The sequence below is a fragment of the Homalodisca vitripennis genome, chromosome 5 (genome assembly GCF_021130785.1).
Source record: "Homalodisca vitripennis isolate AUS2020 chromosome 5, UT_GWSS_2.1, whole genome shotgun sequence".
NCBI lineage: Eukaryota > Metazoa > Arthropoda > Insecta > Hemiptera > Cicadellidae > Homalodisca > Homalodisca vitripennis.
In genome coordinates this window covers 31,976,153-32,000,293 of record NC_060211.1, presented here as the reverse complement: position 1 = coordinate 32,000,293, position 24,141 = coordinate 31,976,153, and the positions used below count along the sequence as shown (strand labels likewise).

The 24,141-nt window shown below is 32.9% G+C and overlaps 1 protein-coding gene across 2 annotated transcripts; it reads right to left on the bottom strand.

Annotated features, from left to right (window-relative positions):
* Positions 1 to 1,045: 1,045 nt before the first annotated feature.
* LOC124361941 (glutathione S-transferase 1-1-like) lies at positions 1,046 to 23,417 on the bottom strand. Of its 2 annotated transcripts, none has more exons than XM_046816023.1 (6): positions 23,138 to 23,417; positions 19,456 to 19,611; positions 13,845 to 13,903; positions 6,747 to 6,888; positions 4,324 to 4,488; positions 1,046 to 1,247 (listed from the first exon to the last, which is right to left on the bottom strand). In XM_046816023.1, the coding sequence occupies exons 2-6, from the start codon at positions 19,594 to 19,596 to the stop codon at positions 1,089 to 1,091; spliced, it is 666 nt and encodes a 221-aa protein (XP_046671979.1). In that variant the 5' UTR covers positions 19,597 to 19,611; positions 23,138 to 23,417; the 3' UTR covers positions 1,046 to 1,088. The 2 variants fall into 2 exon arrangements, with proteins under 2 accessions (XP_046671979.1, XP_046671980.1); XM_046816024.1 differs by lacking the exon at positions 23,138 to 23,417 and adding an exon at positions 22,343 to 22,637.
* Between the last annotated feature and the right edge of the window lie 724 nt (positions 23,418 to 24,141).

Below are 24,141 nucleotides of genomic sequence, written 5' to 3'. Positions count from 1 at the left end.
CACAAACCGCTGAAAACAAACCTATCAGGTCCTCCTGGGGAAATTCACCACCCTTGCCTAAACTACCAAAGACGCCATACTTCTCCGTATGGAGAATGCAGGACAATCAAAGAGCAGGTGTTCAGCAGTTTCCTCCTGCTCATCACACATTCTACAGAGCCGATCCTCCCGAAGGATGCAGACTCTGTGAAGATGCTTCCTCATGTGACCATCTTCCATAATCAGACCTACAACCCAAGAAGTCATCAATCTACTTAGTGAGAGAAGGTCAAACGCCATCCTGGAGGAAGAACCTTCACCTAACAAGAAAGATTGGACATGGCCAAGTCATTATAAAACACTCTCATTAAAGTCTGGATATGCTTTGTCCTAAAAGGACCTTTGTGCTTGCTTCTGGAGTGACAGGTCATCGTAAGGTTTTTTTCCGCACATTTGCCATCGTTCAGTGATGCAAAAAATGTCTGGAAATATTGTGTTTCCTTCATAATCCTTCCATCGTCAAAAACAAAGAATTGTAAGGTTTTAGGAGCTGCCTTCCATTGCGATCTCATGAGGAAGGATAACAGGAAGGAGGGGGTGTCTTAGTCATGTCACCTTGGAAGAAGCCTAGGCATGTTCCAATCTCTTGAAGTCAACTGAAAGCGAATAGTGCTCCTTCATGTTTAGGTTTTCAACAGCCTTTAATATTAAGGGAACCCCACTCACTCCAACAGTTATTCTCTGCAGTAAACTGACCCGTCAATTAACCTTTGATCCCCAATATTTCAACACTTGTGGTTAGTGATATCAAGAATGTTATTATCACTATCAACATTTGCACTCCCGGATATCTATACGACTGCCCAGATGGGTTTTACTGTACCCAGTTTAGGTTTAACTGGAGGGTATAAACCAGCCAAAAGTGAATCCTCCTAGGATGATTCAACATTTTAGTTAAACATAATCTTCTCTCTCGTGAACACATCTTCACTCAAATCAATGAAATGGCACCATAAATAAATATATCTCTAAAAATGTCTTAGGAAAACAATAGGGTATAAAGAAATAAGTTATGTACAATAACATTTATTAAAATAACAAAATAATGGTTACAGCTGAGTTGTTAAAGGCTTATTGACAGACTGGATGATCTTGGTGAGTGCTTCTAGTCCGGGCTGGTTGACTTCTGAGTAGCCGGGCATCGCAGACTTGGCAGCAGACAGCCACCGCGCCACGTTGGGGTAGCTACTCACATTGTACCCGCAAACCTACATGGCACCATCGTGATAGTAAGTAACTAACAAAAATGCTTCTTATTCAAGTATTTTCAGTAAAAAATTAACTAAAACACAATAAGGTTATCAAAATAACTATCAGAATTTTAAACAATAACGTTTCAAAACAACAAATAATGTTCTAAGTTAGCTATGTACCCACTCACATGAAAAATTCCCTAATTCCAGTTTTAAGGGATAGGCCTACTTGTTTCATATTTTCAGAGAGAGATCATGGATCAATTTAGGTTAGAATTACACAAATTTTTCAAATTTCTATCAACTTTAAGAAAGTTTGACAGAAGAGTGTATGAGAATATGACAACTTCTGTATTGTCAGATTTTTTCTCAATATGAGAGCCTCTTCTTAAGTACTGCGATTCACTGGATCTTGTTGATCATGCATAGCAATATTCAGGTCTGCATCCAGCATACAGTGCAATCTTAAAGTTTTTGTATTTGTGTCGTGTCATCCCTTGAGATTTTTTTAAAGGTGAGCCTTTTAAGCCTTGCATGGGCCACTGGCCTGTGTGAGGATTTCATCACCCAGAATATCTGGGAGAGTCAATACAGGATGACTCAATGGTACCGATAAAACGTCCAATTTGAGCCGATTGAACGTCTGCGCTATCTATAACTCAGATGTAAGTCGACGTCTTAGACCGTTCAGCCATCAGCACTTGCAACTAAGGAGTAACTAGGATAATCTTGACATTGTCTCACATAACACATCCTAAACAATCTCATTGCCGAGCACAATTCTCATAATCCTGTTCTTTAAAACAACCACAAGCCAACACAATAAGGGACACATGTTGGAGTACAGAGCACTCACTCATGTTAATGTTGATGACACTGTTATCAAACTACTGGAGGACACTGTTAAGACCTAAATTTATCAGAAACATAGTTTAATCAATGCTGCAAGAGTCATAGGACAAAAATGGTTTTCATTGGAAGATGCTGTCAAGATCTAAATTTATCAGAGAGAGTCTCATCAATGTTGCAAGAGTCATAAGACAAGAACGGTTTTCATTGGAAGATGCTGTCAAGATCTAAATTTATCAGAAAGAGTCTCATCAATGTTGCAAGAGTCATAAGACAAGAACGGTTTTCATTGGAAGATGCTGTCAAGATCTAAATTTATCAGAGAGAGTCTCATCAATGTTGTAAGAGTCATAAGACAAGAGCGGTTTTCATTGGAAGATGCTGTCAAGATCCAAATTTATCAGAGAGAGTCTCATCAATGTTGCAAGAGTCATAAGACAAGAACGGTTTTCATTGGAAGATGCTGTCAAGATCTAAATTTATCAGAGAGAGTCTCATCAATGTTGCAAGAGTCATAAGACAAGAACGGTTTTCATTGGAAGATGCTGTCAAGATCTAAATTTATCAGAGAGAGTCTCATCAATGTTGCAAGAGTCATAAGACAAGATCAATTTTCATTGGAAGATGCTGTAAAGATCTAAATTTATCAGAGAAAGTCTCATCAATGCTGCAAGAGTCATAGGACAAGAATTGCTTTGAAATATCTACATAAAAAGGTACTTCACAACATGATTATTCCACACAGTTAGAAAAACCAGAAGTGAACTTGATTAAAGACCACAGGGCCAATACAACTTCCCTAAGGTACACCTTTCCATTTAAACAGGGTAGCAGACGTCTCAGCTCCCAACATTTCACCTGGGTTCAATCTTCTGGTACATAAAAATACTTCATTTAAAGACCGTGATTTGAATTAAGGGACTGACACGTATGTAATATGTAGTGAAATGAGGTTCCCTTTACAAGGGACTTCACCAGGGAGCTATAACTCTTTTAAACTTACATGCTTCTTTGGTGGCCCTTTTTTGCCATCACTACATGTTTTCTTGTCAAAATTGTATTTGTTTATTTTTGTATTGAAGTTGTAAAATGGTTGATCTGTTGGAAATAAATAATAACATGTCTAAAGCAACCATTATATATCTAAATGCAATTTTATGAACATTTTGTTTTTCTTCGAACTGTGAAAAATCAAATGTTGTTCTCTGTTGCCACTATACCACAGCATAAGGAGTAAAATAATGTTGTTTTAGAGCAACTACGTAAGACTGTCTGTCTCAACCACGCTTAGCTCCTTTGGAATTCTGCACATATTACTTCCTTTGACAGCCTGTACTTGTTATCACTAACAATATAAATATCAATCCAATTGGATTTGTATGAGAGGCTGGATAGTGAGAACGGCCTTCCATCTTTTATCAGAAAATAAAACACAATAATGTGAGAAGTACCACCTAATTTAGTAAAATTAAGTACTTTACACAATCTCTTCAACAAGAACTGTTATGAAACAAATACTCTGAAGCAAAAAAAGTTAATCTGAAAACTAACAACAATGCTTTTAACACGTTCACAATGTCAGCGTTTTTCCAGACTTTTTATTTGCCATAGAATTTTTCAATAATAATGGCAAAAAACCGTAATCGGCTTTTTTACGTAAAACGTCTAAGTTTTACGGGAAAGGTATGTAGGTCTCGCAATGTTGATCAAAAACAACAATTTCATTACGTTTTTTCAATTTTTCTCCGTGTAATCCAGTGGGTACCTAAAAAATTTAATTTACCTTAAAAATTAAGTAATCGAGCACCCGACGGGGTACACGATAGTCTGAGGTATTTATTTAAGCGCAGGATAAAATTTAACAAACCACCAAGCCAGGTAAACAATAAGGAAAAGCATAGCAACGTGTACTCCATTGGGCACACAACACACTTTACAAAAGCCCGGTGTGTACCCGATTGGGTACATGATGACAGTTGTGAAAGATCGCATGTACCCGATGAGATACACTTCGTCGTGAACGTGTTAAAAGAGTACTTATTTTAACATGAATCAAATCAATATGATTAATTCCAACATATAAAAGAAATCCAACATCCTGAATTCTACTTGTATACTTTTTTCATTAAAAATTTTTAATTATTATTATAAGATTTACATAATATTTGAATGAGTACGTTTTTAGCATAAGATATACATACTATCACAAAAAAACAAATTTCTTTGCTTTAAATAAACATACCTCAGCAGTGGAGACGCTTGCAACAGTGGAGAAGTCAGCCAGACTCATGCTCTCTCCTGCTACCCAACTCTGACTCTCTAGGTACTTGTTTAAGATCGAGAACGCATCATCCACTTTCTGTTTGCGGGCAGCATCTCGTGGCACTCGCAACCATAGGGCCAACAACTATAAAGAATATGTAGAATTGTTTTATTTCAAAAGTTTTACTTTTTATAAATACACCGTGGAGGGAAGAGATTGATGAGAGTATATTATAAAATTAAAAGTTAAAGGTGCTACTTTTAAGGCTATAGAGCCTTTGACATTTTAGAAGGAGTAATCCAGTGACCTCACAATCCAAAGTATGTTATTAACTTAAGAAGGGACCAGATGGAACACTGCTTTCACAGCTTTCGAAGATTCAGCATTACTTTTCATTGGTATATTTGTTTTTAAAATGTTCCCAACAAGATCGAAAACGAAGAGGAAGAAGGCATCATTTGAAAGTCTAGTATTAGGCAATTGTATATGTCAGGGATTGCAACTTCTGTTATCCATATTTACCACAGAACTCATGGAGGTTGCTTCAAGCATCATGTGCCCCAACTATATTTGATATTTTGTTTGAAGCTTTCTCTGTTTCTAGTTGGACAATGACAATGAAACAAGTGTTCAATAAGGGTAAGTCCATAACTATACAAAAAAAAATTAAAAACTGTGTGGTAAGTGGAGTGTTTATGCATTGACTGTCTGCTGTCTGAAAAGGTGACCAAAATATCAAGATAGCGTTGAAGTTTGCTTTGTCTAAATAGTACATTTTAAAGGCCAGTAACACTGTTATTAATCATGCACTATTAACTAGAACAAGATCTGGTTGCTTCAGGATGTGGAGATTTTGATGAGTTTAAGCTGATTCGCGGAGAATCATGTCAAGAGTTCTTCAGGTAGCCTTATGAGCAAGAAGCCATATAGATGGAACAAGTTGATCATAGAGATGTATGAGAATCTCGGGGTCAGTCAGGCCATAAATCTTTGCCACATGTGGAAGTCAGTTAATTTAAAATGGTCAATACTGCAGGTACTAGCATCATTACTATTTATTATTCGTATCCCCTTCTGTTTAAGTTTATTCCCATTTTTTAAACATTTCTGGTGGTGGTAAAATATGTAACAAATGTTTACCTACTAGAAAAGCACTATGAGAGATTGAGTTCCACTCAACTGTTTACTTCTCCACTTTCACCTTTAAATTCTTCACTAACTTCACGTCCAGTAAATTTTACCAAATACCTAATTTAGTAGACAAGTTAAAATAAAGCCTTTTACTAAGGACCTGACAGGGCCTTCCAAGAATGTAGCCTGGAAAGAATTTCGGGGGGATACAGACACCAGGTATTTTCCCGTAGTGGACAGAGAGTAAGGCCCCATTTTGTTCCTTAAAAAAGTTCGTGACCCATTTCTTTGTTGAGAACAATCTTTCAGCAGTACATGTCAGTAATACTGAATTATTTAAATAATAATAATAATCGTTTACTAAAAAAGTAAATGAAAAAAATTGAAAATTTGGGGAGGGCCAGAACCTTTGGACCCCCTATGGCTACGTCTTTGGGGCCTTCTTGAAACAATGTCATTGTCTGTCCATCTGTGTGATAACTCCTTGATAAAAAAATCCTAGAGACTTCAAACTTGATACATAGATTCCTTTTTTCCCAGGAAGAGCTCTATTGATTTAAGGGTCAAATAATTAAAGGACTGCCATCTCTCACTCTGTCCATCTGTGCGCAACCTCTTTTGTTACGCTCTGTTGGGTGTTTTTAATTCTTCGTTGTATCTGTTTCTTATAAATAAAAATTATTTGTTTTATTGTACGATATCAATATTATAAATGCTACTGTTTTTGGTTCGTAGTTAAATTATATTGCTTAATAACTTTCATAAGTACAAAACTGCTGTACAATGTTAGTTAACTTGTAAGTTAGAGTGAAGAAGTGTGATAATGTACTTCACCATACACAAAACATCTCCCTTCCACCACCAGAGGTATTAATGTTTAATTGAAGGTTCTAATCGCTCATGTTTATCTATAAATCAATCATTACTGTAGCATGGATTCAGCTTTGTATCTCTTGTTATAATTATCTCATCTTGGGTATCCTGGGTTATGACTGTCACTGCCTACCTTCACAGTCTAAATATAATTTATTTTCCATACAACATTTTGCTAAAATTTTGAATTAAATTCTCTTTGTAAAAACATCTGAGCTAAGTATAAAAGTATTTTGTTTAATTCCAATGATTATTGGTAATATAAGTTATACCACTAGTAATTTGTAAATTTAGACAGTAGGTCCCTGTCTACTTAAAAAAAATACCTGAAGTAAATGACTTACTCCCTATATAAATATACCTATTTTGATTCTTAATATTACTACATCATAACTTACATAGTAGTGATATATACTGGTGTACAGAGTGCCCATGTCAAAATAAAGACGTTGGTTGATGACAGCCCGTTTCTTGGGATCCTTGGGGTAAAGACATGACTGCTTGCCATATTCCTCCGCCAGGTAGATCATGATTGCCCGGCTGTTATATAAGATTGTTTTAATTGCAAATTCCAATAAAGTCATGTTACTTTGGTTAGTTTTTGTTCAAAGAATAGTGTATTAGGAAGAAGACGCTAAGATTTAAAGCTTTTTATAAAAATAATTAAATATTAAGGGATTTTTAATTTCTATTAAAAAAAGAGGAGAATTTTCTTGGGTGGTATCTTAGGATTAACACATTCTCTCTCAGAGCTTACTAGTTTTCTCTGCTACACTTCTCAAGAATAGATATTGAGAAACTTGAAAGCCAAAGCGTTATATTGTATGCTATAGCTAGAGTATTTCAATTTGAAACAGCATTTGCTCCCAGAGCTTGCAAGTACTGACTCTTCTGCAAAGCTCAAATCTAAATATTGTGCCTCTTGAGCTCCTCAAACTAAAGAGTATGGTTCAAAGTTTTTAGGATCTTTGATATACAGGTTCCGGGACAGCTTCCAGACCAAACCTAAGACTTCTAAAAAGACTAGACTTCTTAAATTAGGAATCATGGCAGTGCTTGTTTGAGGTTTAGTCCAATATTGTGTGGGTCTTAAGAACAGAATGAAACCAAGTATAAAAACGTTGATTATTGATTATTTTTATTTAAATAGTTTGAGATCAAGTGATTCCAATGGCACATTAGATCAATTTTAAGAATGAATGATTTTAAAACGGCTTAAAATAATTTTTTGGCGAAATTATGTTTTGATAGAAAGTTGTTTTAATAATGAATTATTGTCATCAAATGATGTCACTGTAACATTCTTCCTCACAAGCAAGTCTGACACAATCTTTCCAGCACAAGGACAGCAATATTAAATGCACCAGCTGTGTGACAGGCAATGAAGTCATAGAATGGGATTATTGACCTAGAGCTGACTATGATATTACACCTTATAACACTAAAACAAGACAAGACAAGACAAGACAATACTTTATTTTCACATTCATCAAGAAGGAAGTGGCGTCAAATAATATTATCTTAAAAATTTTTCCCAGGTTTGTTGTCATTAGCTGCCTAGGTCTTCACATTCTCTGCGAGTCGGCTCTCCAATTCAAGAATTCTTTTACTGAGTAAAAGGGTCTCTCTTGGAACCAGGAGTGCAGGCTTTTCTTCAACTTCCTTCCTTCCATTTTCTTCAGCTCATCAGGGAGATTATTGAAGAATTTTGCCCCAGCATAGGTTGGTTTTGTTTCAGAGAGAGTTAACTTGTGGATTGGCAAAGTAAAGTTATTGGCATGCCTAGTATTGTAAGAGTGAATGTCTTGGTGCTGTTGGACATTATGAGTTGTAGCTATCACAATACATTCTACAATATAAAGGCTGACTACTGTTGATAACCTCCACTCTTTGAATACCCCTCTACAGCTCTCTCTACATCCCAAGCCGGCCATGATTCTTAGAGCCTTTTTTGAAGAATGAGGATTCGTTGGAGATTTCTTTCAGTTGAACCACCCCAAACCGCTAAGCCATATCTCATATGGCTTTCAAACAGAGCATGATAGGCTGTTATTGTGGCTTTTGTCGTGCTTATAGCTTTCGTCCTTTTTATGGCATAGATTGCTGAGCTAAGTTTAAGGCATAAGTTATTAATATGATTTAGCCATGAGAGTTTGTCATCAACAATGATTCCAAGATAATTAGTTGAGCTGACAGATTGAAGATTTGGTAGATCTGAAATGTCATCCTTCTTGCTCCCAAATGAAATTTGTTTCGTCTTTGATTCATTGAAAACCAGGTCATTGTTTCTACAATAGTCCATAGCAATGTTTAACAGCAATGTATGATTTATTTCTAGATTTTCCACTGAGCTATTGGCAGTTAATAGCATAGAATCGTCAGCATACATGACTAAATTACTGTATGAATGTAAAACGTTAGGAAAATCATTAGTAAATAATATAAAAAGTATCCAACAACAGATCCTTGCGGTACAAACCACGGTCCATTGACAGGACCTCAGATCTATAAATTGTAGTAATTCTTTTATGGTCTGAGTCACTTCTACAAACCTGGCGTCTTCCTTCAAGGTATGCTGAGAACCATGAAAGTGCTGTTCCTTGGATTCCTAGATGAAAAAGTTTTCTTATAATCAAGTCATGGCTTAGACAATCAAATGCCTTACTCAAGTCAAGTTGCACTCCCACTACATTATTTCCAGCCTCGATATTGTCCCACAATGTGCTCCAACAGATCTACTATTGCAGTCATGGTGGATCGTCCCTTAATAAAACCATGCTGTTCCTCTGTCAAAAGGTTGTTCAGTTGAAGATGCTTGAAAAGTCTAGAGAGTACAATTTTCTCAATAATTTTGGATTCAGTTGGAATTAAAGATATTGGCCTAAAATTTTCTATGTGGTGTTTACTGGATTTTTTGTGAAGAGGGATAACTTTGGAAATTTTCATACTTGAGGGGAAAGTACCATGCAGAAGAGACAGTTGTGTGATATGAAAAATCGGTACAGCTACTTCATTTTACAAAATTTTAGAATTTTTGAGGATATTTCATTTAAGCCAAAAGAGGATTTTGTTTTTAGTGAGTCTATTACTTTACTTATTTCTTCAATTGATGTGGGTTCCATAGAGGTCAGTGGCATTCCAACAGATGGTTCTGAACAAATTGCATTGTTGGGTTGATGCACAGGTTCTGTTTGAGAGTTTTCATCAGCAATAGTTGAGAAATAGTTGTTTAAAATGGTTGGCTATATCTATAGGGTCGTCAATTTTGTCTCCGTTTTTAACTATGAAGTCAAATCCAGAAATTGTGTCCTTGTGCTGATGATTTCTCTCGCTGTTTATGATCTCCCAAACAGCCTTATTTTTGTTAGCAGCGTTGTCAATATGAGCAGCACTAGCCTCTTGTCTTAAGGTCCTTAGTTTTAAGTCGTAAGCCTTCTTTAGCTGCGTAGAAGTTTTGTTTATCCTCTTGGCTGCCAGAAAGACAATATCTCTCATTTGCTTTAAGAAAATCTTTCTTTAAGCGGAGAGCTTCTTCGTCATAGCAATGGTCGAAGCTTTTGGTTTTGCCACAACTCTGAATTTCTTGATTGGACAAGTGAGATCTAAAAAGTATGTTATTGTCTTCAAATATTGTCTGTAGGCCTCCTTCCACACTATCTTGTTGAAGTACATTAGTCCAAGATTCCTCAGCCAAATATCGTTTGAGATTTGTTAAGTTCTCTGGACTTACATGTCGATGAGAGGAGGTAGTGGTTTTTTTTGATTCAACAGACAGAGGCAGATAACAAAGTTGTCCGAAATGGTCACTTATACCAGTAATGGAGAATTTTCACTTGAGATTCATCAATTTCAGCATTTGTGCAGATAGCATCTATGGAGGACTGATGACCTTGAAATACTCTGGTCGCCGAAAGTTGGAGTCGTGTCATGTTATGGGACAAAAGAAATTCATCAAAACATAATAGTTTCCCTAGTAGGTCTTAAAATGTCAATATTTATATCCCCAAATCAAAATAATTCTGCTGTGAGTCGGAATGTTATCCAGAACTTTATGAAGGACCTCGATAGCTTCTGCTGTGATGTCAATCAGATTATTAGGAGGCCGATATACACCTATCATATAAAGTTGTTCTTTTCCAGAAAGTTTGATAGAGGCAACTGTTACTTCACAGACTAGGGTATACTGAGATGTTCCATTGCATGAATAACTGGAAGGAAGTTTTTATAAGGTAACTGATTTTTCTGGAACAATTGCCTTCATTCAGTGATAAAAAAAGCGCCAAAAGCATTTTTGCATTCAAAAAGCAGGACCTACTACATATTCATTTGCTGTATCAGCAGAGACTTCAGACACTGATGTCAGAGCTTAAATAATAGACAGAGAATACACCACCTAGCTTGTTCTTCCCAAACTGAGGGATGTAGCTTAGTAAAGAGATTGGCTACTGTAGTTCAAAACTTAAAAATTGAATTTTTAAGAGTTTAAACACTGTGTAATCTATTTGTTTGAAACATTTATATTCGTGGTCGAAAAAAATCATGCATGTACTGCGGGTTGCAGCTGATTAATTATTGCAGGCGCATGGTCATTCTTGGACTTTGGAGAAGCTGATTTTCTGTGCTGTCACTCGCTTGCCGTGGCCGACGTTTATGTTTATTGTTATTGGTGAAGTTATAAAATTTGAAGTTATAGCTTTATGTTTTTGTGCATGAACAATACTTTATGAAGTATGCTCATATAAAAGGCTTACAGGTATGTTTTTGTCACATTATTATTATATATTGAAGTAAAGCCATATAATTAGCATTAAATGTATTAGCAATGCTGTCATGTATTCCGTGGTTAAATCATGTGCTGCGGCAGACAAAACTGACTGGCAAACATATTTCTCTTTCCATCATAATGTGTACTCCTGTACTCAAATGTAATTTTTGTAGCAGTAGATACGCTCTTGATAAAACAAATCAATTATTAAGTCCAAAACTGTGCCAAAGATGTTTCCATAATAAAACACATTAAAATTAAATTACTATACAATAATAATTGTATCTATACATTCCACTTCCTACTAATCGTTAAGAGTGAATTATAGCTAGATTTTTATGTTTAAAACGTCTACTGGTTTATTATGGGTTCATTCCCGGTTTATTATGGGTTCATTCCCGTTCAAATCCTGATAACTCAATACCTGGAAGGAGTTTGAACCCAATCTGAACTAATGACACTCAATTGTAACACCTTTTCTATCCAAGGTGTTACAATTATTGAGTTAAGGAAACAAATCACATCAAAGCGTTATGACATGTAGAAATAAGAAGTCACAACAAACATGCTGAGTACCAATTCCATGCACACTATCACTAAAACCTATACTCACTAAAACTAATCGTTATAAATTAACCTTAATAGTATAAATCACAGTGTGTCTGCTCACATTAACTAATCATACATTACCACTAACCAGTGGTAAATTATTATTGTCTTGCAGAAATATAACAGAAACAAATCTGGGGAGGGTGTTCAATTCTGTGTGATTCGTAAGATTTACATTTTAGTTTGGTTTTTAGTACTGGCAAACAAAGCAGCCTAATTTTAACTGACAGTTTATTGAGTTTTCCTACTAATATAATGGCGAGATCTCAACTCATTTCCTTTCTAAGAAATTAGATTCCTGATGTATTATGATCACAATTTATTTGATGATCTTCGAGCCAACAATATTGACCCTTTTTACTTTATCCATTAATCCATTTCTTGTATATTCTTTGTGTTTAATAGAAAAATATAAGTATTCTAACGTTTAATGGTAATTTTGTCTCACTTATGTATTCCCTTTTACAACTATGCTACACTTTATACTGGAACCCAGTTTTTGGAATACTACAAGGCTCTGTCTGAGTGTGTTGTGAATTCTAAATACTTATTCGCTTTCTTCCTACTTTGCTAATTTTCTCTGATAACCCGGAACATAAGAGATTGACATAGTGCAAATTTATCTCTATTCTCTTTTATTAACTGGGGATATCCTTTCCGTCTGACTCAATTCTATGTCTTAATTGTCTCTTGTTTCCATGTTGAAAAATAAAGATGTCATCCATATATATACACCATAATCTTTGGTTCAATCTGAGGTGCTTTGCTCAAATTCTCGATGAAAGTAGGTCACAGTTCTCTATTGCCATTGCCATTCCGTCATCCTGACAGTTAACTCTTTAAATAAAACAATTCAGTGCTTAGTTCTAGCAATTTTTTCAAATTCTGATGTTGAAAATTTAAACATACAATGAAATAAAAATTACTGTTCTATCTATTCATTTAGCTTTTAGTATATTCTACATAACTGGTTAATAATTTATTTAATAGATTGACAACAGCTTAAGGTGTTTTAAAATGATGCAGCATTTAGATTATAATGGGTATATATTAATGAAGTTCTTCCTTAGAATAGCAGTACGTAATACTACTCTATTACTTATTAAACTATAGAAGCATGATCAAAAAGATTCTAAATGAGGATCTTTGTCATGTAATGTTTGTTCCCAAATGGGCGTTCATCATATGACGTGCCTTGGGGTTACATTAAAATCCCGTAACTTAATCATTGGGATTTTATTTATTAGTAAATAATTGTGAAGAACAAAAAATATATGTTTGGTGCTATCTATTGACAGTCATTTGAATATTAAAAGTACTTGTAAGATGCTGCAATCTGGTAGTAAACCAAAAAACTAGTTACGACGCATGTGGCAGATTTCACACCCTTTTTATTCAGGCGTTGATGTTCTGTTATTTATTGCTATGATTACTGTTGTGCCCAGTTCAAGCCACAAGAAAAAACATAAAAAATCTTACTAAATTTGTTTGCACACACCCAAGGCCTCATCAAGGCGAAAGGATAAATCTTACTAGGAAGAACGTAGCCGGGAAAAAATTTTAGAGGGGGTCCAGACAACTGATATTTTCCTGTGGTGGACAGAGTAAGGTCCCATTTTGTTCCTTAAAAAGTTCTTGACCTGTTTCTTTGTTGAGAACAATCTTTCAGCAGTATATGTCAGTAATACTGAATTATTTAAATAATAATAATCGTTTACTAAAAAAAGTAATTGAAAAATATTGACAATTTGGGGGATCCTGACCCCTTGGACCACCTTGCTGGCTATGCCCTTGCTTATCAGAGTCCTTCATGTAGAATATCACAATGCATTTTTCTTTCATATGCTAAAAAATATCTAAGAACAATATAAAATGTTCAAACTTGTAATGTAACCTTACCAACAGTGTTTAAAAGTAATTAAGCCGTTTTTTGTGAAAATTTCAATTTATATCCTTGCTCCTTTGAGTTTAGTTTTGGTAACAGTATATACCACAACATGGTAACGTCATATGACGTGCATACGCGCCAATGGATTTAAATCAATAATTAGGAGAATTTCAAACCGATACTATTAACAATATTTAAAACTAATATTACTTAATATTGTGAACATAAAGTTACCTTTCGCTAATGCTAAATCCATTGTCAGTTAGTGTTGGAACCGTGTGCTGAGGGTTTATCTGGAACAAAACCATTATTTTTACATTCTAATGGCAAGTCCATTTAACATATCAAGTTTTTTCTATACAAATACTAGAACTCTGGAATTAAATTATTTCTCTCATAAAGGATGTAGCAAATTAAAATCCCAACTTTCCTTTCAAATGACTTACTTTGCATCCTATATATTGTCACTTGTTGAGTGAAAGAATCATAATAAAATAAAATTTAACAATGTAATAAAAATATTTTGTAAGGTTAACTTGTTAAATATTTTTAATATTACATGCTATACATCAATTTGCTAACCTTATACAGGGTGATTCGGTTAGTGTTACCGGCACTTTCTGAGCTGATTGTACTATAAAAAAATAAAGAAAAAAGTTCATATAAACATGGGTCCGGAAATGCTTCCTTACTGGGTTATGGCCAATTGAAGATTTCACCAAAAATTGTGTGCAGGAGGTCAAATGATGATTTGCCGCGTGTTTATGAAGAGATATTTATAGGCGAATGCAACTTTTTCTAACGGATTTTTAAATGAGAAATTGAATAAAGTTCATCTCATAGCTGTATCTCATTTAGTTTTTTTTGTGTATAACTACAAAAAACAGAAATAAAATAATTTTGAAAACACTTTTTTTAAGGTTTAAAACGGACAATTATTTTGTTAAATAGGCATTGAAGACCCACATTTTTTACAAAGAAACTTTGCAGAAAATTTAATTCTGAATAAACTTATGTGCCACACGGCTATTAACAGCGAAGTATTAGTTTCTGGAATTTAATTTTACAACAAACATTCTACCAAGCAAGAAATACGTATTTAGTAAATAAACACCGTAATGTAATGATATAAGGTACACAAATAATTGATTAGGCATACAATTGTAAATACGATTTTTAATAGATTAATGCTCAACTAAAAAACAATAATACTATTACTTTTTAGGACTATCCAAATGGTTACATCATGTACCTACATATCTTTTGTCACGTCAGCTTTACAGAAGGTAAATTATGTTTTTTATAAGTTGGTATCACAAATCAGCTGTTCAACAATACACTGCAATTTATTGAGGAATCCAAATTATTTTGTTACCAATTCTGTACTAGTTTAATGAGTGCAATTTAATACAATTAATTTACTACTCGTTTGTTAGTGAAGTGTATTTTAAAGTAAGTTACTATCACAATTGCAATGCCTTTGTTATTTACAACGGAAGAATATGCCGACATGGTATTTGTCTTAGGCGTTTGTGATGGAAATGCAACCGCTGCTACTGCAGGCAGAATACCGAAGACGATTTCCTAATCGCAGAGTTTCCAAACCCAAAAACGATCAGTGGATCATTTCGTACCCTAAGAGTAACAGGTAAACTTCCTAGTATTAATAATTATCGGGATCGCCCTGCCCAGAATAATGTAGATATGGAAGAGGCTATAATCATGGCTACTGAACGCAGTCCTGGTGTTCAGTACACGGCGTCTTTCTAGGCGATTCGCAGTGTCTCAGTCTGAAGTATGGAGAACTTTGCGCAAAAATAGCATGTTCCCTTACCATAAACAACAAGTTCAAAGTATTCAACCAACAGATCCTCCTCTTCGATTGGAATTTTGCAACTGGTTAATTAGAAACCGTCAACATCATAGAACCATTTTATTCACTGATGAAGCTCAATTTACCCGAGATGGCGTCAACAACCTTCACAATGAACACACTTGGGCAGAGGGAAGTCCACATAGTACAATCGTGCGCAACTTTCAACACAGATTTAGTGTAAATGTATGGTGTGGACTCATTCATGATCGATTAATAGGACCATTCATTCTCCGAGGACATCTAAATTCCCGCATGTACCTAGAATTTCCTTACAGAACAACTACCACTATTATTAGAAGATGTTCCATTAGCAGCAAGGTGCAATATTATTTATCAACATGATGGTGCCCCTGCCCACTTTTCCCATAATGTAACAACGCACTTAAACGAGCAGTTTCCCCGGGCGATGGATTGGTCGCGGTGGACCACACACTTGGCCACCAAGATCACCAGATCTAACTCCATTAGATTTCTGTATATGGGGTTGGATGAAGTACCTGGTGTACCAGGAAAAAGTAAATACACGTGAAGAGTTAATAAATCGAATTGAAGATGCCGCCGCACAAATCAAAAACAATCGTGCAGCGTTTGCGGAGGATAACTCGATCAATCAGAAAGCGAGCTGCTAAGTGTATTGAAGTACAAGGACTGATTTTTGAACACCTGTTATGAAAGTGGTACGTAGTATAATAAGCTTTAGATGAAAAACAATAATTTATTTAAAACTTAATTTAAATTGCATCCTAATAAATCTTATGTGTAGGCTACTCTATGTCATTAAAATGCGGTTTTCCTTTGCTTTGGAATTTCTTGCTTGGTAGAATGTTTGTTGTAAAATTAAATTCCAGAAACTAATACTTCGCTGTTAATAGCCGTGTGGCACATAATTTTATTCAGAATTAAATTTTCTGCAAGTTTCTTTGTAAAAATGTGGGTCTTCAATGCCTATTTAACAAAATAATTGTCCGTTTAAACCTTAAAAAAAGTGTTTTCAAAATTATTTTATTTCTGTTTTTTGTAGTATAACAAAAAAAACTAAATGAGATACAGCTATGAGATGAACTTTATTCAATTTCTCATTTAAAAATCCGTTAGAAAAAGTTGCATTCGCCTATAAATATCTCTTCATAAACACGCGGCAAATCATCATTTGACCTCCTGCACACAATTTTTGGTGAAATCTTCAATTGGCCATAACCCAGTAAGGAAGCATTTCCGGGACCCATGTTTATATGAACTTTTTTTCTTTATTTTTTTTATAGTACAATCAGCTCAGAAAGTGCCGGTAACACTAACCGAATCACCCTGTATATCTTATGATTGTATACCTACATTCTTAAAAAATTCCACAACAAAAAATCAGTACATCATTGGGGAATGTTTTAAAGTGTTTATGATTCAGAACTAAAATTTCTCCAGTTATTATAACAATAGGTTATTTATTTACATTATAAAGCAAAATCCCAGATCGGCAACACTGATGAATTGCAGAAGAATATGGTGATTGCCAATAGCAGTTCCAATGAGTCTGATTGTTTCTTAAATATTTCTAGTTTATGAAGACACTAATTAATTCGTTATGCTGACAGGAATGCAAGCCAACATATACACAAATTGTTGTAAAAAAAAGGAAAATGCGTGTGTATAAGTATATATTGTTCATTCAACCATTAGATGGGAGGAGATACCCACCTTCTCCCTTTGTGTTTGATGAAAATACATTAAAATCTCACCTTGTTAATAAAAAGGGATGTTCTAGAATTATAGACTTTCTAGACTACCTGAGATTGCCAACTACCTGAGTTGTCAAGAAAGGTCTGTACAAGTCCATGCCCTGCTATTAGTCTGTGAAAAAAAAAAAAATGTTAAGAGGTCCTTCCTTGCTTATTTTTATTGTCATAAATTATTGCAACCAAATTAATTGCTGAGTAAACGAATTATATCTATTATATATCTTTCTAGAATATTCTCTGTAAAGAACCATGGTAATGTTTTACAAGAAAATAAAAATTTAGAACATTCATGAAGTAATTAAAAGTTTTCCATTTTCTGAAACAAATGTATCATACAGACAGATTGTACACATTTTTCACAAGTTAAACAATATTTTAATCCTGAAAATCATAGCATTAGAAAGTCTGCAAAATCATGGTTGGTGCAAACATATTAAGTCTAGGAATGTTTTTAACCTCCACAAACCAGATTCGGGAGTTTTCCTTAAGATAACAGTCACAAGTACTGGCTTATCTTGAAGAATAATGGAAATAAACATGGCATTGTTTAGATTAACTCAATTGTGGCCACTGTTTATATTTGGGAACAGTTACCTGAGCCAGCTCGTGGCTCATTATGTTACTATGTGGCAATCAATTGGACTTACATGGGCTACTACATTGTTAGCATAAGATACTGCTAAGTGTTAGATAAGAGCTTATATAAAATAAAGAAAATGTATACATAAATTAAAACAAACCTTTGTTTAATCTAACATACTCAAGCATTTCTAGAAGTTTTAGTTCATATTTTCCTAATAACCTGTACCTTTAACAAATAATATTTAAAAATAAAGAAAATTTGGAAGTGTCCCTTCCTTTACCAATAATAAAATAGAAGGTGGTTGAGTTGGGCCTCATTAAGTCAAATCATGGATACACCATTGCTACATACAAAAATCTTGTGAATATAGAGTCAGATATATAGAGTAGAATATTGTGTCAGAAATTGTTTTATACATAGATGTCATTCTGTGTCCAATACAATGCTTATCTGGATAAAATTTATTATATCACATGTAGTTAAAGAAACAATAATTTCTTAAAAAGGTTCTGAGCTTGAAGTTTTTGTCAAGTTTTACTCAAATAATTGTTAATTTTTTTAAAAGCCTATGTATGAACAATGAGGCCTAAATTTATATTGAACTATTCCTCTTCTAACAGAAATTAGAATGTTTTAATCTGTAGCAAACTAAATTGTAGTAGTCTGGTATATTTCACCTGTTTAATCTTTATTTATTATTGACTGGGAAAATAGTGTTGTATCTTAGGGGTTAGAAAATTAGTGTTTTCCACCATACATTATATTTTAGGGATTTTTGCTAATTCCATGGTATAGACAAAATTAAAACTGCATTAAGTAATTTTTTAATTTATAAAGAAATAATAGAAATAAATAATCACAACTTACAAAAGATGAATATTATAATAATACCAATCTTAACCAACCAAATGGTCAAATAATTTACCATAAAATTAAAATTATTTGTTACATAAAACAGAGGCAAAATAACACATATATTTTTGAAAATTACGTAAATTATTTAACCTGTAGTAAAAAGCAAATTTTAGTATTCTGGTATACATAATCTATTCAATATTAATATATTATTGCCTTCTAAAAGTTTGTTTTTGTACATAGCTATGAAGATAAGTGGAAAATAATGTTGTATCATAGGGGTTTGAGAGAAAATCACTGCTTTATAACACATACATGTATTATACTTTAGGGATCTTAGCTTAGCCCATGGTATAGAAAAATTAAATCTCTGTACAAAGTAATTTTGTTAAATTTAATGAGAAATAAATTACAACTTTCAAAAGTTGAATACTACAATAATCCCAATCGTAACCATTTTGTAATCAAAATGGTAAAATAATTGCTTAGTTTAATAACAGTTGTGCTTTAGATGATTATTGCAAAAACTAAGTAGTAATCAAACTACTAGTTCAATGTTTCAAAATATAACCATTTTTAATACCATTAAACACAGATGTGTTCAAAATTGTCACCTACAATGTATCTGCCATCTAAATATAATGTTTATCTTGTACCACAATTTAAAATATTTCTCTTTAGTTAATATCACGCTTTGCTACAATTTGTTTTCAATTGTCTGACACATGTACTATTTATTCACCCAATAAAAAATGCACCAGAAAAATGTCAAAGTACAGAATATTTATTAAAATCTACCTTAAGGAATTCAGGCTTGAGGTTATCGCCCCTCTGAAGATCCACAATCTTGAGGTTGAGGCTGACATTGAGTGCCTTGGCAGTGAGGAGGACTGCACGGCAAGGAGCGCTGACCGGAGTGTAGTAGAAATCCAACGGCATTGTGGGGGATTTTATCTAATCAATAAAAAAAAGTATGAGAAAAACCTGTAAACTTATTATAGTTTTTTATTCTCTATTTCACGTCATTTCATTATACTAGCACTAATTATTCTTGTTACTCATATGACAGTTTGGTTAGTTAAGAAAACATGCCTAGTACGTCAATGTGTTGTAAAATTAAAGGCTAAATCAATACCAATTACCTGCGGAACTGTACAGTCCCGTGGGTTATCTAAATATTCAAGACATCGATCAATATAGCCGAGTGGTTAAAGGCATGCCAATTGGTGGCATGATAACTCCGATTTAAGTTTCGCTCCTGGCACTTGGATTTCTGAGGTACTATGTTTATTTTGAACACACTGTACTAAACCAGTGAGAAAAGCTACTTGAAACTAACTAATTTTATGGCTGGTTTGAGTGTTAATTTATGCGACAGTCTAGCATTCTGGTATAAGTACCAGACCTAAAACACTTATTACACCTGTTTTGGCTTCACCCTTAAAACATTATCTTATTTCTGGTAATTTACATATTGGTGAGGATATATTGTGAAAACATTACTGAGTAAAATCAGTGTTTATCCGTTACAAATAAGTTAAACCATAGTAAAATCAAACCGTGAAAGCAAATCGTAGACATGCAAACCCTTTACACCTTCACTGCGGCTCAACACCATGTTCTTGAATACTCCTACAAGCCAGCTTGCACTAGGGTGTCTGCTGCAGTCAGAACTTTCTCCATTTCTTTATTGAATGGCAACATTAGTGATAAACAGGAAAAATCTATAACCAATTAACTAGAAAATGGGTATTGTTAAATTTCAGATTTATAACTCTTTGAGATTAGTGAATTCTTCAGTTAAAATCCTAACACTTTAAGTTATTCAGTTAAAAAACAACAGTATTCGTTTGTTTTAGTTTTTCAAGCAAGGCAGTTTAATATGGTTTTTCTTAAATATTTAATTAGAAACCCAAGTTAAAAAATGTTCTTTGTGATTTAATTTAATTCAGTTTATTAATTTATTTAATAACATAGATACATTGAAGTGTCAAATATAAGGTTAGATATTATATTAATATTTATTAATTAATTTGTAAAACAACCTGACATTTATTTAAATAAATTAATGTTCTTAAATTATTTTATTATTTGAGACTATTATACTTCTATAGTTAACAACATCTAAACATATAAAAAACCTCCTCACAAGAGTACAAGGCCTCATTAACCAGATGTTCCTCTTTAAAGTATTAATTTTAAAAGTATATTTAGCGTGATTATTCCAATTTAGGTTCTGATCAACTGTCAGCCCTAAGAATTTAGTTGCATTGCTTTCTGTTATGATCTGATTATTAAAAGTAATTGGTGGGTAAAAAATTTCTTTAGATTGGTGTGTTTTTAAGACTATGATATTAGTTTTTTCTGCATTAACTAGAAAATTGTTTTTCATAAAATAATTTTTGAGGTGTATTAAATTCTCATTAACTATTTGTACAGCTTCTTTCTCAGTTGGTGCAGATACTTTTAAATTTTTTGTCATCTGCATAAAGGGAGAATTTAATTAACTCATTGAGTACTGGAAGGTCTGTTACATAACAGGCAAATAACAGTGACCCAAGGATGGATCCCTGGGGAATTCCATGCATGACTTCATTTAATGATGAATAATGATGTTATTTAAAACTTTTATTATTGTAACTTGTCACTTCAACAAACTGTTTTCTTTTGAATAGATCAGATTTGATCAATTATTTTAAGGATACATTTTATATTTCCAATTTATACAATTTTGACAATAGCAAATCACGATATACAGAAACAAATGCTATCATAAGACCTTTCTGGACAAAACCCCTACTAGCTGGAGTTTAGGATATTATTTTCTAAATATTGAGCAAGTTGAGTATGCATGGCTTTCTGATACATTTTGATTCTGTAGGTAAAAGAGATATTGGTCTGAAATTTGTAACGCTGTATTTGTCCCCCTTTTAAACATTGGTCTTATTTTTGCAATTGTAAGATTTTCTGAAAATGTACCAAATATAAATTATGCTTTTATAAGATGCGTTTATCAATTGACTTTTTTCTTTTTTAATATAGTGATAATTAAATATAATTTATAGTAATATAATTAAATCATAATTAGTACTATATTTGTTTTAGGCTATCATTTATTTTTCCTTTGTTTTCCATCAACACTATAATCTGTCTGTGTGATAGGGATTTAAAATATTTTTGCTGAATCTCATCCACAAAAACATTAGTAAAATGTTCATTAAACATATTACACTAGGACCCTGTATCACTAGGATTTGAAATGGTCTTATTGTTAATAGTTTTATATATCAACTACACCATTTACTTTGCCAACCTGTGAGGAGTTAATTATAATCTTTAGTACTCTTAATTATATTCAGGAAGCTTTAAACGTTGTTTTTGAAATATTGTGTTTTCTATAAGTGTTTTTTCTGAATAATTTGTTTTTAGATTGTAGTTCCCTAAACATTGTTTTATTTTTTTTCCTAACACAGTTTCAACTTTAAGTTCCTGTCTTAACCAAGGTTTTTATTATTCTAATGTTTGGAAATAGTTTTAGGAACACTTTTTAAAGTGACTCATAAACAGTTTGAAAAATTTAGAGTTACGTCTGACATGTAGACCAAGTTTTTCTGTCTAAAGATTAAAAAAAAACATATCAATATTTGATTGGTGGAAATTCATCATATATTCTATAAATGGTTACCTGTTTTTATTTTCCATTTTTTAACAATCTCAATTAGCTGACCATCGTGTTAAGAGAGTTGAGAGGATTCAGATCTGCCACTTAAAAAAAAATGTTTGTTGATATTTGTAAATACATTATCTATTGTGCTTGCTTATGATTGTGTTATCCTAGTAGGGAAATCAACAAGATAACGCATACCATGTGACACAGAGCATGGATTGAGTTTTGTCATGTTAACAATCTCCCACAATTAGTACATTAATATATTTATTTGTTACTATCTCAAGTAAACTGTTTATTCATTCAATTGTTTCAAAACCACTTCTTTTAATTCGATTCCTATATAAACCAATTATTAGAAATTTAGATTGTTTATTATGTTACCAAATTCCATCATACAACACTAAAAGTTTTTATCACAAAGTGGTTCATCTACATCTGGAATATTAGTTTTTTTTTAGTTACGTGTATTCTTAGATCTTACTTTTTTTCTCTTGACAGAAATGTTTTATTGTTTATGGCATTACAAATATTTGTACTCATAAATTTTAAGCTTCAGAACTGTCAGTTTTATATCTGACGGAAACAAAAATCAGATGTAAAATTTCTTAATTATTTTACGTCTAAGTTAATTTGATGTCTTTTCTTCATCACTTTTTTCAAGTAAATACATTACAGTGACATTTTTGAAAATCGTTAATTTTTTACACTTTAAAGATTAAAATTAACACTATATTAAATCTACGATATATCTATGCTACAAATAAATAGTGTATAGTTGTGTTTTAGACCTCTCTCTCTCATGTCTCTTACCTCTGTGATGTTGAGACTAGGCAGTCAGGAACCAAACAGTCCAGGTTTAGCTCGTACTTGATTGTATGCCTGTCTGTGTGTCATCATCACCTCCTGTAATCTGTTCGCCCTCTATTTCTGTCGATGATGTTAAGTTAGGCAATGCATTTCCTCCATTTTGTTATAATATTGAGATAAGTGTGTCTAAAAATACACGTTGTTACAGTTTGTTATCTTCCAGATTAAACCAGATTTATATGATTATATCTCTGAGAAACTCTTTAAGGTGATGAAATATTAAATTATAAATTCTTTTGATTTCATAAAATATATTCAGTTGTATAATCTGAATATAGTAAAGTATTTTATATCACAGATAATATAATTAATTAGGTACTACTTATACTTGTCAATAAAACATTACAAATAGTTCAGTGAACAAGAACAAAACGAATAAGAATAATCATTTGCAAAATGCTTTGTTTTATATTAATACTTTCTTAATAACTGTATTATGTATTAATAACCATAATATATTAATAGCTTAATACTTTCTATATAAAAAGAGAATTTAGACAGCGTAAATGGGATAAAAACGCTTTTTAAGTATATTTTCCGAGAAATGTCCTGAAACTTGCTAAAATATTGTTTTATTATACCATTATTTTCAATGTTCTAAACAATAAACCGCTCAGACAGAATCTTTAGTTTACTTTTGATTTAATAGTCAAATAGCTGAGATGTATTATAGAGTTCTTTGCCACTTCGCCCACAAGTAAATGGGCTAGCAGATAATAATAATAATAATAATAATAATGATTTATTTTCTCAAAATACATTACAGAAAAACACATTACATTACATTTTGTATTTATTAAATACATTTATTAAATTATATACAATTAAGAAAAAATTTTCTTGAAATTTATTGAATAAGAAACTTATTTGTTGGAAATCTTTGTATCAATTTATGGAACTCATTAATTTCTTTATTTTTTTATTTGAAATTTTTGTATTAATTTATT

Bases quoted from the DNA above. Each gene is read 5' to 3' on its own strand.
- LOC124361941 (XM_046816023.1), bottom strand. From the start codon at position 19,596: ATGCCGTTGGATTTCTACTACACTCCGGTCAGCGCTCCTTGCCGTGCA. The intron at 13,904-19,455 runs GTAGATTTTAAT...GTTTTGTTCCAG, and splicing joins TCAAGCCTGAATTCCTTAAG to ATAAACCCTCAGCACACGGT. The intron at 6,889-13,844 runs GTAACTTTATGT...CTTATATAACAG, and splicing joins GGATTTAGCATTAGCGAAAG to CCGGGCAATCATGATCTACC.